Below are 13,718 nucleotides of genomic sequence, written 5' to 3'. Positions count from 1 at the left end.
GCTTCATTAAATGCCCTCACCAGCAGTGGGCTCAATATCTCCGAAAACGTCTTATAGAATTTCGCCGGGTAGCCATCCAGCCCCCGGGACCTTGCCTGACTGCAAGCCCTCCAACCCTCCATTATTTCCTCAATTTCAATTGGGGCTCCCAGACCTTCCACCAGTTCCTTTTCCACCCTCAGGAACCTCAATTGACCCAAGAACTGCCTCATCCCCTCCACACCAGCCGGGGGTTCCGACTCGTATAATTTACTATAAAAGTCCTTAAACACCTCATTCACTCCCACTGGGTCCAGGACCGTGTTCCCACCTCTATTCTTTACTCTCCCTATTTCCTTGGCCATCTCCCAACTAACCTGTCCCTCTCAGCTCATTCCACCTTTTCTCTATGGGCCCATATCGAGATTAATTCCCCTCTGATCACTGCCTTCAAAGCTTCCCACACCGTTGCTGTAGAGACCTCCCCCATATAATTTAATTCCAGGTAGTTCTGGATGGACTTGTTCACCCGCTCACAGACCGCCCCGTCCGCGAGCAACCCCACATCAATCCTCCACAGCGGGCGTTGTCCTCTCTCCATACTAACCCGTAGATCCACCCAATGTGCGGCACGATCCGACACTGCGATTGCCGAGTACTCGGTATCTGCCACCCCTGGCAGTAGAGACCTGCTCAGAACAATAAAGTCGATCCGAGAGTATACTTTGTGGACATGGGAGAAGAAAGAAAATTCCTTCGCTCTTTACCATCAAAACCTCCATGGGTCTACTCCTCCCATCTGCCTCATACATCCCTTCAATTCCCTTGTCGGGGTTGGCACCCTCCCTGTACTGAATTTTGACCGGTCCGATTCTGGATCAATGACTGTGTTGAAATCTCCCCCCCATGATCAAGTTCTGTGACTCCAGGTCTGTGATCTTACCGATTCAGCTGAATAACCTTATTTCACTTCCTCTTTTGGGAAACAGGAAGAGGTGATGATGAAGGAGTTGCGCTCTGAAAGCTAGTGATTCCAAACAAACCTGTTAAAATGTCCTGTATCTGGTGAATTCATCGCAGTTTGCCAAAATGTGATGAAAGAGAAAGAATGAAACATTTCACAAGAATGATGCATATAAGTACATTTACACATGGAACAAGCACATTTACCTGCATCTTGTACAACACATTTTCTAAAATTAGTGCTGTGGCTAAAATGGTGTTATCATAGCAACACCTGTGGCTAGTCTTTGATTTTATATTGGACAATAACATTCTCTAAAAATTGCACAACTGGTTCCACTAGATTACTACTCGGGCAGTGAAATGGAAAATCCTGTCCAATTTGCCTTCACACAATACAATCAGTTATTTAATTTTTGCATGTAATTTCACATTTACCTCAGTCTTGAGTTCCTTCATGAGAAATGATACAGGTTGTCCATGCAGATTACCTGATGGTGATGTACTAGGAGTATTAATGTCAGCGTGGGCATCTACCCACACCACACACAGATTTGAGTGAAACGCTGCATTGCCAGAAATTGATCCGATTGCCAAACTGTAATGAGAAAGTGCATTCATATTACATAAGGATTTTATCTCAACTTAAGTATATTTCAAATTGTTTCCTTTGTAATATGAGGTCTACACATTCCATCTCTATTTTATATTTTTTATGTTTTTCTGATGCGTTTCTAAACATTTGTCGCCATGAGATTGGTGATAAGAAAATATCTCACAGACTATTATGACAAATCTTAAATTAAAAAGAATTTTTGCACAAAGCTACTGCCAAGTAGCACAAATCTAATCCATGGAGATACTGTCAAGCAGTTTTAATAATAGTCAGCCTGTTCTCCTCATTCCTATCCAAATGGACTTACTGGTCATATTTTTTTCATTTGTTCTTGGGATGTCAACATTACTGGCAAGGCCAGCATTTATTACTCAGCCCTAATTGACCTTGTGAGTGACTTGCTCAGCCATTTCAGGGGCAGCTAACAGTCAACCACATTGCTCTGGGTCCAGATATGTAGGCTAGACTGGGTAAGGTTGGCAGATTTCCTCCTCTGAAGCACGTGGCATCTTATGACAATCTACTAGTTTCATGTATCCAGTATTTTATCCCAGGTTTAGTAATTAATTGAATTTAAATTTCTCCAGCCACCATGGTGGGATTTGAACTCATGCCTGCAGAGCACTAGGCCAGACATCTGGGGGTGGATTCTCGGATCCCCGACGGCGATGGGGCGGAGAATCCCGATGACAACAGAATTGGGGCGGCGTCGCTTTCGCGATGCTCTGCCCCCTGAAAAGCGGCGTACTCTAGGAGTATGTAGAACGGCGTATCCACAGCGCCGCCACAGTCAGGGGAGGGCCGATCGGGGGGCAGGGGGGGCATTAATCAGGACTGGGGGCACTGTGAGGGGGGGGCAGTCCAGGGCTGGGGGCACTGTGAGGGGGGGGCAGTCCAGGGCGCACGAGCCGGCCGAAGGGGTGACTATTTTTGAGGTCCGGGTCCGCGGGCTGCGTCCGCCATGAAGCACGGCGCGACCGCCACCGTGCACATGCGTGGCCACGGACCCGGCTCAAGCTGCCGATATGACTGGAGAATTGCCGGGCATGTGGCCGCGCATGCAGCAGCTGTGTCATGCAACATGGTGCCGGCTACACGCAGATCCGGCCTGCAAAATAGGGCCCCCCATAGCTGGCCCGCGACCCCGGACTACCCCCCAAAAGTTCTACCTCTTATAGAACTAATGGGGAATTCACAATTTAACCCAGGCGACAGGGGTCTCATCTGCCGCCTGGAGAGCTGAAGAGAGCCCCACGTCAGCGCCTCCTTTGGGGAAGGCCCTCCTTGTCAAATGCCAGTCAGGCTGTTAAGTGGCCAGTGGTGGACTTTCCAAGGATCAAGGACCTTGGAGGCAGAAATCCTATCGCAGCCTTTCATTGCAGGCAGTGCTGCCAGGCTAAGCGGTTGTAACTGCTGGCAATGCATCTAGCAGCGGACCAGTATTAGCAAGGACCCTAGGCCACAGGTAAAGGAGAGTGGGATGGGCATGGTAGGTTGGAGTAAGGATAGAAGGGTAGCTCTATCAGGTACACAGAGGGAGAATTCAGAATGTCCAATTCACCTAACAGCACGTCTTTCGGGACTTGTGGGAGGAAACCGGAGCACCCGGAGGAAACCCACGCAGTCACAGGGAGAACATGCAGACTCCGCACAAACAGTGACTCAAGCGGGAATTGAACCCAGGACCCTGGCGCTGTGAAGCAACAGTGCTAACAACTGTGCTCACCCAGCGTGTATGAAAGCGAGAGAGGCAGAGACACAGAGATACATATGGAGAATTAAATCACCAACTTCATTGTTTAAATTAATATCTTAGGACAGTAAATGGGTGTCTGCAGATTCCTTGTAGGGACTTTACAGGCAATTAAAAAAATAATTGGGCAGTACCCAGAGGCAGGCTTGATGCGAGATGGGAGGAAGAAGCAGAGTTTATCCGCCACGAATGTCATCTCAGATCTGCTCCAAAGGTCTTTTACAAATTAGAGAAAAATTAGACCAGTGTTTCTGCTATCTAATTTTTTAAAACTGTCTGTTGTTCAGCTGTATGTAAAAGAAATGAAACCACTACATAAAGGGTAGCACGGTAGCATAGTGGTTAGCACAATTGCTTCACAGCTCCAGGGTCCCAGGTTCGATTCCCGGCTTGGGTCACTGTCTGTGCGGAGTCTGCACGTTCTCCCCGTGTGTGCGTGGGTTTCCTCCGGGTGCTCCGGTTTCCTCCCACAGTCCAAAGATATGCAGGTTAGGTGGATTGGCCATGATAAATTGCCCTTAGTGTCCAAAATTGCCCTTAGTGTTGGGTGAGGTTACTGGGGATAGGATGGGGGTGTGGGCTTGAGTAGGGTGCTCTTTCCAAGAGCCGGTGCAGACTCGATGGTCCGAATGGCCTCCTTCTCCACTGTAAATTCTACGATTTAAAAAAAAACAGAAGATACAATGGGCGCGATACAATGGTTGCACTTGAGCAAGAGCGCAACGCAGCTGTTTGATCGCAGGAGAAACCAAAATCGAGAACTGCATCGGCCACCGATCGGTTTGCAATCTAAGCATCCCTCTCCCGTTGGTGAAATCAGGATTCCGATGAAGCGTGGCGAGAAACCAGTAATCACCAATAAAGGCCAATCTCCATACAATTAACGGGAGCAACCCCCTATCTAGCGGCCTCCCGTGATCTAACTATCTCCCCAGCAAGTGGTCACGCAGATGCCGATTAGCACACTTTTCAATGATGTGAATCTGGCGTAATGGCTGCTGCGGGGCCTTGAGGAGGTGAGTAGCCACCATAGCTCCCAGGCAATGAGCCCGGGGGGCACTGAGGTTGCTGTCCCAGTGTTCGGGTGGAGTGGGGATGCGTGAGTCCCTGGGGGGCCAGCCTCGGTCGGGTAGGCCTCCATTGCTGGCGGGGTGGGTGTCTCAGCACCTGTGGGTGTCCCATACCACCCCCCGGAATGTGTGTGCCCATAATGGAGGCAACCCCAGCCCCTGTCTGTCTGCCCCACCAACCATCCATAACTACAACTGACCGTGGAGGCCTCTGGCTGCACGGCTGTACGCTATTGCTAATAGAGAATCGGCAATCGTAGTTAAGTGAGCATTTCAGAGCTTCCAAGTAGATTCCCATGGGTAAGCGTGCCATGTGGCATGTTGCAGTTATTTCCTAGCATCCCAATCAGACCTGCATGTATGGACACTGGGCCTGAACACTGCAGGAAGTAACACTGCGGACGCAGCGGCCAAAATCCGAACCCACAGGGTCTGGGCCCTAGCACCGGGGACATTTCCACGATCAGAGTGTGGTGGGTATGTGCTGCGTCCGGGGCTGCATGACACCATGGTTGATGTTGGATGGCAGAGGATGTGGGGGGTGCAAGGAGCAATGGGGGAATGGAGGGTCCCGGGATGAAAGGCACCGCTGGTTGTCAGTTTCTCACCCTCTCCAATTTCTTACAGATAATACACGGGATGGATGATATCTTGGAACCCACGGAGGCTGCCCTCGCGGTGCTGCTGGCAGGCTAATGGCAAGACGCTGGAGAAGGCAACAGAATTGACAGATGCTCAGGGCGGCAGCCAATGTGGCATTGACCAGTGTGATGATATGATCTGCATACTCGTCTGCCATTGGGCCAGAACGTCGGCTTACCATTGGCCCTGGTCGGTCATGTGCCTCTCGACCGATTGGCCGAGAGGCTGAGTTAACCACGCCTCTATCAACGAGGTATAAATGCTCAGAAGCCTGACGATCGTCCCTTTCCACTGTAGACGATCGCCAGGCTGTGTTCTAGTTAATTAAAGCCTGACATTGGTAAATCACTCGCCTCGCGTGCAATCGATGGTGCATCAATTTAATTAACTACAACTTTGAAGATGGAGTTCCGCATCAAGCCCGAATGATCCGCATCAGCCCGCAAACTCCGAACTCTACAGAACTTTTCAAACTCTGGCTGACTTGCCTCGAAGGGTTCCTGGCATCTACAACCACCCCCCCCCCCCCCACCAGGGCACAGAAGCTGCATGTCCTCCACTCCAGCGTGGGTATTGCCGCTTACTCAATAATCGAAGACGAAACAGATTATGATGACGCTATACGGAAGCTAAAAGGACAATTCCTCAAACCGATCAACAGGGTATTCGCTCGACATCTGCTGGCCACCAGAAAGCAGGTCCCCGGTGAGTCTCTAGACCAATACGCCCGGGCCCTCTGTGCCCTGGGGAGAGGTTGCGCCTGTGAAGCGGTGTCCGCTACAGAGCACATGGAGCTACTCGTCAGAGACGCTTACGTGGCTGGGATGCTGTCTCCCGTGATCCGCCAGCGGATGCTGGAAAGAGACAAACTCAGTTTAACGGAGACACTGACTCTCTCCGCCTCCCTGGAGGTCGCAGATCTAAGCGCTCGCACCTATGACCCTGGCCAGGCCGCCTCCTGGCACGCTTCCCACCAGCTACCCACCGCTCCCGGCCTCCCTCAGGCTTGTGCCGCGGGGCGCCCCAATAAATCCGCGGGGCCCCGCTGCTACTTTTGTGGGTACGCTAAGCACCCTCGCTCGCGCTGCCCAGCCCGCTCCGCCCTCTGTAAGAACTGCGGGAAGAAGGGCCACTACTCCACGGTCTGCCAGGCCAAAACGCTGGCTGCAGCGCTTCTGGAAGCTGCACAGCACTCTCCCCCCCTCCCCCAGGCCTCTGCGAACGACCTGTGTGCCTCTCTCTCTCCCCCAGGGCCCCTCCAGCCGCTCCCGACTCGCGCCCCGCCGGCCGACATGCGCACCTCCCCGGCCCCTCCAGGCCTCTGCCTGCCCGCCGCGCACGTTTCTCCCCCCCGCCCCCGGGCCCCCCTGGTCCCTGCCTGCCCGCAGCGGCCCTGCTTCCCCCGCTCCCGGACCCCGGCTTCCCCCACCCCCGGGCCCCGGCGCCCGACCGGCTCGCCTCTCCGGGCCCCCCCAGTCCCTGCCTGCCCGCAGCGCGACTCGGCTCCCCCCACCCCCGCACCCGGCCCGCGCGCCTTACCTCCGCCCACAGCTGATGCAACTAGCCGGCGTCCTGGAGCCGGCTTCCGCATCCCCACAGCTGATGCACCTAGCCGGCGTCCTGGAGCCGGCTTCCGCATCCCCACAGCTGATGCACCTAGCCGGCGTCCTGGAGCCGGCTTGTGCATCCCCACAGCTGATGCACCTAGCCGGCGTCCTGGAGCCGGCTTGTGCATCCCCGCAGCTGATGCCGGTCACTCACCTCCTGGAGCCGGCCTGCGCGCAGTGCCGGCAACGCTAGCTCCGCCTCCAGCGGCCACGAGGGCTTCCTGGGCGCTGCCATCTTGGGGTGCCGACCCCACGTGCGGGTCCTGGGCGCCGCCATCTTGGGGCCCCGACCCCACGTGCGGGTCCTGGGCGCCGCCATCTTGGGGAACAGACCTCACCTGGGGATCCTGGCCACCGGCTTCCACATCTGCCACGCAAGGTCCCTCCAGCATGGAATCGGACAGCGACGACGGATTTTCTCCACGGCTCGCGGCCGTTCACCCCACATATGGATCCTGGCCACCGACTTCCACATCTGCCACGCAAGGTCCCTCCAGCATGGAATCGGACAGCGACGACGGATTTTCTCCACGGCTCGTGGCCGTTCAACTCGACCAGTCTCATTCACGCACGCTCGCCAAAACGACTACGCTGATCCACCTCAACGGCCACAAGACGGACTGCCTGCTGGACTCCGGGAGCACGGAAAGCTTTGTTCACCCTGACACGGTAAGACGCTGCGCGCTCCCTGTCCATCCCGTAACACGCAAAATCGGTTTAGCCTCAGGTTCGCACTCCGTCCACATCACCGGGTGCTGCATCGCGGACCTCACGGTCCAAGGGAAGGTTTTTAAAAATTATAAATTCCTTGTCCTCCCTGACCTTTGCGCACCGGCACTCCTAGGACTGGACTTCCAGTGCAACCTGCAGAGCTTGACTTTTCAATTCGGCGGCCCTATACCCCCCCTCACTGTCTGCAGCCTCGCGTCCCTCAAAGTAGACCCTCCCTCTCTGTTTGCTAACCTCACCCCCGATTGCAAACCCGTCGCCACACGGAGCAGACGGTACAGCGCCCAGGACCGATCCTTCATCAGGTCTGAGGTCCAGAGGTTGCTGACGGAAGGGGTCATCGAGGCCAGCAACAGTCCCTGGCGAGCCCAAGTGCTGGTGGTCCGGACGGGGGAGAAAAACCGGATGGTCATCGATTATAGCCAAACCATCAATCGGTTTACGCAACTGGACGCGTATCCTCTCCCCCGTATCTCTACCATGGTAAACGAGATCGCGAGATACAAGGTCTTCTCAACTGTGGACCTTAAGTCCGCTTACCACCAGCTCCCCATCCGCGCGAGTGACCGACTGTACACCGCGTTCGAGGCTGACGGGCGCCTCTACCACTTCCTTAGGGTTCCGTTTGGCGTCACGAATGGGGTCTCGGTCTTCCAAAGGGAGATGGACCGAATGGTCGACAAGTACGGATTACAGGCTACCTTCCCGTACCTTGATAATGTCACCATCTGCGGCCACGACCAGCAGGACCATGACGCCAACCTCCAGAAATTCCTCCAAACCGCAAAACTCCTTAACCTCACGTACAATAAGGATAAATGCGTGTTCAGCACCGACCGCCTAGCCATCCTCGGCTACGTAGTGCGTAACGGAGTGATAGGCCCCGATCCCGAACGCATGCGCCCCCTGATGGAACTCCCTCTCCCCAATACCCCCAAATCTCTCAAACGCTGCCTGGGGTTTTTCGCATACTATGCCCAATGGGTTCCCAACTACGCGGACAAGGCCCGTCCCCTCATGCAAACCACGACCTTCCCACCGTCGACGGAGGCCTGTCAGGCCTTTAGCCGCATCAAAGCGGACATCGCAAAGGCCACGATGCGCGCCATCGACGAGGCCCTCCCCTTCCAGGTCGAGAGCGACGCATCTGAAGTGGCTCTGGCGGCCACCCTGAACCAAGCGGGCAGACCCGTGGCCTTCTTCTCCAGAACCCTCCAGGCTTCCGAACTCCGCCACCCCGCTGTGGAAAAGGAAGCCCAGGCCATAGTCGAAGCCGTGCGACATTGGAGGCACTATTTGGCCGGCAGGAGGTTTACCCTCCTCACAGACCAACGGTCAGTAGCCTTCATGTTTGATAATGCACAAAGGGGCAAGATCAAAAATGACAAGATTTTACGGTGGCGGATCGAGTTGTCCACGTACAACTATGATATCTTGTATCGTCCTGGGAAGCTCAATGAGCCTCCTGATGCCCTGTCCCGCGGTACCTGCGCCAGCGCGCAGATAGACCGCCTCCGCTCCCTCCACGCGGACCTCTGCCATCCAGGGGTGACCCGCCTATACCACTTCATTAAGGCCCGCAACCTGCCCTACTCTATCGAGGAAGTCAGGACAGTAACCCGTGACTGCCACATCTGCGCCGAGTGCAAACCGCACTTCTACCGCCCCGAGCGCGCACACCTGATCAAAGCATCCCGCCCCTTTGAACGTCTCAGCATTGACTTCAAGGGGCCCCTTCTCTCTAACAACCGCAACATTTACTTCCTGGCGGTTGTCGACGAACACTCCCGCTTCCCCTTTGCCATTCCCTGTCCCGACATGACCACATCAACCGTCATTAAGGCCCTACTCTCCATCTTCTCGCTGTTTGGCTACCCCGAGTACATTCACAGCGACCGGGGGTCCTCATTTATGAGCGACGAGCTGCGTCAATTCCTGCTCGACAGGGGCATCGCCTCTAGCAGGACGACCAGCTATAACCCTCGGGGTAACGGACAGGTCGAGCGGGAGAATGGTACCATCTGGAAGACCATACTACTGGCCCTCCGGTCTAGAAATCTCCCTATTTCCCGATGGCAAGAGGTGCTCCCCGATGCGCTGCACTCTATCCGCTCACTGCTCTGTACTGCTACTAATCAGACACCTCATGAACGTCTTCTTGTTTTCCCCAGGAAGTTGTCCTCCGGATCCCCTCTCCCGACGTGGCTGGTCACCCCCGGGCCCATCTTGCTCCGGAAGCATGTGCGGGTGCACAAGTCCGACCCGTTGGTGGAGCATGTCCAGTTACTCCACGCTAACCCGCAGTACGCGTATGTGGAGTACCCCGACGGTCGGCAGGACACGGTCTCCCTCCGGGACCTGGCACCCGCCGGCGTGCAGCCCCCCCCCCCACCACAGACCCCCCCTCCCCTTTTTCACCCCAGCACCCCACTCAGCTTCCTCATCCCTCATCCAGGGCGTCTCCGCGGCCAGCTCAGGTGACGGAGACTACTCGAGGTCTATCGCTCCCGGACTCCAGGACATCAGCAGGACCATCAGCCGATCCGACGACACCTCCTCCACTACGGCGCTCGGCTAGGACGTCAAGGACCACCAAACGACTGATCGAATCCTTCTAGAGTTCTACGGTCCCATGGACTTCCTTTTGTAAATATTGTTCTGTCTGGGCCAGTGGCAACCCTCCAAATTCGACAAGGGTACGGAGAGAAAATTATTCTCCCGACGGCTACTCATATCATCAGTTCTTCCCCCCCCCCCCCCCCCCCCCCCACCCCGGGTCTCGTTCACCCCCCCCCCCCCCCCGCCTTCCTTCTCCGTAAGGGGTGAATGTGATGATATGATCTGCATACTCGTCTGCCATTGGGCCAGAACGTCGGCTTACCATTGGCCCTGGTCGGTCATGTGCCTCTCGACCGATTGGCCGAGAGGCTGAGTTAACCACGCCTCTATCAACGAGGTATAAATGCTCAGAAGCCTGACGATCGTCCCTTTCCACTGTAGACGATCGCCAGGCTGTGTTCTAGTTAATTAAAGCCTGACATTGGTAAATCACTCGCCTCGCGTGCAATCGATGGTGCATCAACCAGGCTCAAAACGATGCCAAGGCTGCAGGATTTTCCGCTGTCACCGGGATGTCCCAGGTCCAGGGGCTAATATATGGTACGCGTGTCACCTTGCGCTCACCAGGCCATCAGGGAGTGCCCTGCATCAACAGAAAGGAGTGCCATTCCCTAAACGTTCATGCACGTGTGTGCATGCTTCCCAGGGAGTGTGCACGGCAACTATATCCTGGGGCAGTCAGACATCCCTAGCATCTTCAAGGGCCATCCCAGGATGGCCGGTTAGCTCTTGGGGGATAAGGGGTACCCGCTGAGGATCTGGCTAATGATGCTGGTGCAGTGGCCAGTGACCGATACGGAGACCCAATGCAACGAGGCCCATGAGGCTACCCAGGCTGTTTTTGAGCGGTGCATCAGACTCCTCGAATTCCAGTTCCAATGCCTCAACCGGTGTGGTGGTGTGCTGCACTACAGCTCCCAGAGGGTTCCCGGTTTTAGCACAGCAGAGGAACGAGGAGGCGTTGGACCCGGAGGGGCTGGAGGGCGGGCACGTGCGGACCTGCACGACCAGCCGGAGGATGGAGGACAGGCTGCAGCAGTGAGGGTCCGGCAAGGCCGGAGTGCCAGGGAGGCCCTCATCCTCGTCCGTTTCACATAGGACCTGGCCTCGCCCGTCATTCAATCCCCTTCCCCACGTCCCCCTCATTCCTTCCTCCCTCCCCCCTCTCCCCATCTGACTCTCCCCCATCCCTCTCCCTTCCACTCTCCTCTTACGCCCATTCCGCCCCCCCCCAGCCACCCTGTTCCACCCTCCCAGGGTGAGGGGACTGTGTCGGCACTGTCACTGTCAGCGGGTCACTGTCAAGAGGGGGTGCTGGGGGGGGGGGGGGGGGGGCGATGATAACCTGCTGAGAGGTGAGCGCTGATGCTCCTCACTCTATGCTACAGTCTGACTCCTGTCTGCCTGCTCGCTCAGATCCATCATCTCCACGTGGTGTGCCTGGGTAGTGGTGGTGGGGGGCATCCAGGACCTCCATGCGCAGGGGGGCCCAGAATTTTAGCAGAAAAATATTTTTCACTGTACTTCGGTACGTGTGACAATAAATCAAATCAATCAATCAATCGAACAAGTACCCCCACTCTACCTGGTCAGAGGCTTCTCCGCATCCGTAGATACAATAACCTCCAGCCGACCTCCCTGACAGCTGTGGAGGGCGAGGGGGGTGCAGTATGATATGGTCAGAAGGCGGAGCCGTATGTTGGCTCACCAGCTGCGGTGGCGGGCGGCGTCTCGGGAAATTTTAAACGTGCGGGCATTTAACAACCTTCTGATGTTGCTGGAGAGCTGCCTACCCTTCACAAAGCCTGTTTGGTCCTCAGAGTACACACCCCTCCATCCTATCCCCAACACCTTCGGCAGTACTTTCACGTCTGTATTTAACAACGGGATGGTCCTGGCCTGTATGACCCACACTCCAACGGATCCTTCCCGTTCTTCGGGATAAGTGTAATCGATGCCTGTGACAGCGTCGCAAGCAACCCCCCCCTCTCCATCTCCTCCCTAAACATCCCCACAAGTAGGCCAATTCTGTCGCAAAGAGCTTATAGAATTCCACTAGAAAGCCATTCGGCCTCGGGGCATTCTCCGACTGCATTCCCCTGATAAAACCTATCACCTTCCTCAGCCCCAGCAATGCCTGCCTCTTTTCCTCCAACTCTGGGACTTCCAACCATTCCAGGAATTGTCCCATATCCCTCCCCCCCCTTCTCCAAGACGTCCAAAGACGTGCAGGTTAGGTGGATTGGCCATGATAAATTGCCTACAGTGACTAAAAAGGTTACGAGGGGTTATAGGAATAGGGTGAAAGTGGGGGCTAAAGTGTGTCGGTGCAGACTCAATGGGCTGAATCTCCACCCGGCTCGGCACTATAGAACTTCTAGTACTACCCCCTGAACACCTCATTTATCCCTCCCGGCTCCAATACCACCTCCCCGTTCTCTGCCTGCACGCTTAAAATTGCCCGAGACGCCGCCCGCCACCGCAGCTGGTGAGCCAACATACGGCTCCGCCTTCTGACCATATCATACTGCAACCCCCTCACCCTCCACAGCTACCCCACCACTTTGCCCATCGTCAACCTATCAAACTGCCCTTCCTCTTCGCCAACAACTCCTTCGTGGGGGCCCCTGAGTACCTCCTATCTGCCTCTTCTACAGCCGGCTGTGCTCCTCCTCCTATCCCTGTGCACTTAAAAAATAATAATTTCCCCTTGAACCACCGCCTTCAAAGCTTCGCAAAATGTGGCCTCCGATACCTTCCCGTTCTTTTTAAGCTCCACGTAATTCCAAATCGCCAGATTCACCTTTTCACAAAGCGTCTTATCCGCCAAATCCAGCCTCCACCCTGACCTCTGCACCTGCCCCGAACTGAGGCTAACCTCCAGCCAATTCCTGCATACTCCACCCCCACCACCCCCCCATCAGCACTGCCCGACTCGTCACAAAGAAATCGATTCGAGAATACACCTTTTACACGTGCGAGTAGAAGGAGTACTCTCCCCTCCCGGGTTCGTGAACCTCCACGGATTCACCATCCCCATATTCTACATAAAGCCTCCCAGCTCCTTCACCATCCTTGACCTTTCCATTGTCAAGGGGCTCGACCTGTCAACCTTCGGCTCCATTACACAGTTAAAATCTCCGCCCATAATCAGTTGGAGTGTATCAAAATCCGGCATCACTCCAAGTAACCCCTTCACAAACCCTACATCGCCCCAATACTTGGACTAACACCGCTGGTGTCCCCACCAGCACCCCACTCACTATCACATATCTTCCCCCAGGTCATGCACTTCCATGGCCCCCACAAATCCCGTTCTCTTGCTCAACAAAATGGTCACCCCCTCAACTTCGAACCAAACCCCAATTGAATTACTTGCCCCACCCATCCCTTCCTCAACCTAACCTGATCCTTTACCCGGAGATGCATCTCCTGTAGGAAAATCACCACCACTCTCAAACCCCTCAGGTGCGCAAACACCCGGGATATCTTGACCGGTCCATTCAGCCCACGTTCCATGTTATGACTCTTACCAGAGATTGACACGTCCATTCCCCTCTATTGACCCCCCCCCCCCCCCCACCTCCCTCCGCAATGTCGCATTTTCCAGCCCACCCCCCAACCTGGCCACCCCTCGCGGCCTCGACCCCCACCTCACCTCCTTCATTAGCATTGTTGGCCAGCATGGCAGCTCCCATCCGAAGGCCCCTCTTGCCCACCTGTCCCTCCTTCCACTAGCC

General features: G+C 55.4%; 1 protein-coding gene across 1 annotated transcript in view; it reads right to left on the bottom strand.

Annotated features, from left to right (window-relative positions):
* Nucleotides 1-13,718, bottom strand: part of LOC119975111 (arginase-1-like) — a 137,209-nt gene that overhangs the window by 77,544 nt on the left and 45,947 nt on the right. Inside the window, exon 4 of the mRNA XM_038814655.1 lies at nucleotides 1,381-1,540. Coding sequence (XP_038670583.1) covers nucleotides 1,381-1,540 — 160 coding nt within the window. The remainder of the gene's footprint in view (nucleotides 1-1,380; nucleotides 1,541-13,718) is intronic.

Source organism: Scyliorhinus canicula, chromosome 1 (genome assembly GCF_902713615.1).
Source record: "Scyliorhinus canicula chromosome 1, sScyCan1.1, whole genome shotgun sequence".
Lineage (NCBI taxonomy): Eukaryota > Metazoa > Chordata > Chondrichthyes > Carcharhiniformes > Scyliorhinidae > Scyliorhinus > Scyliorhinus canicula.
This window is presented reverse-complemented; position numbering and strand designations above follow the sequence as displayed.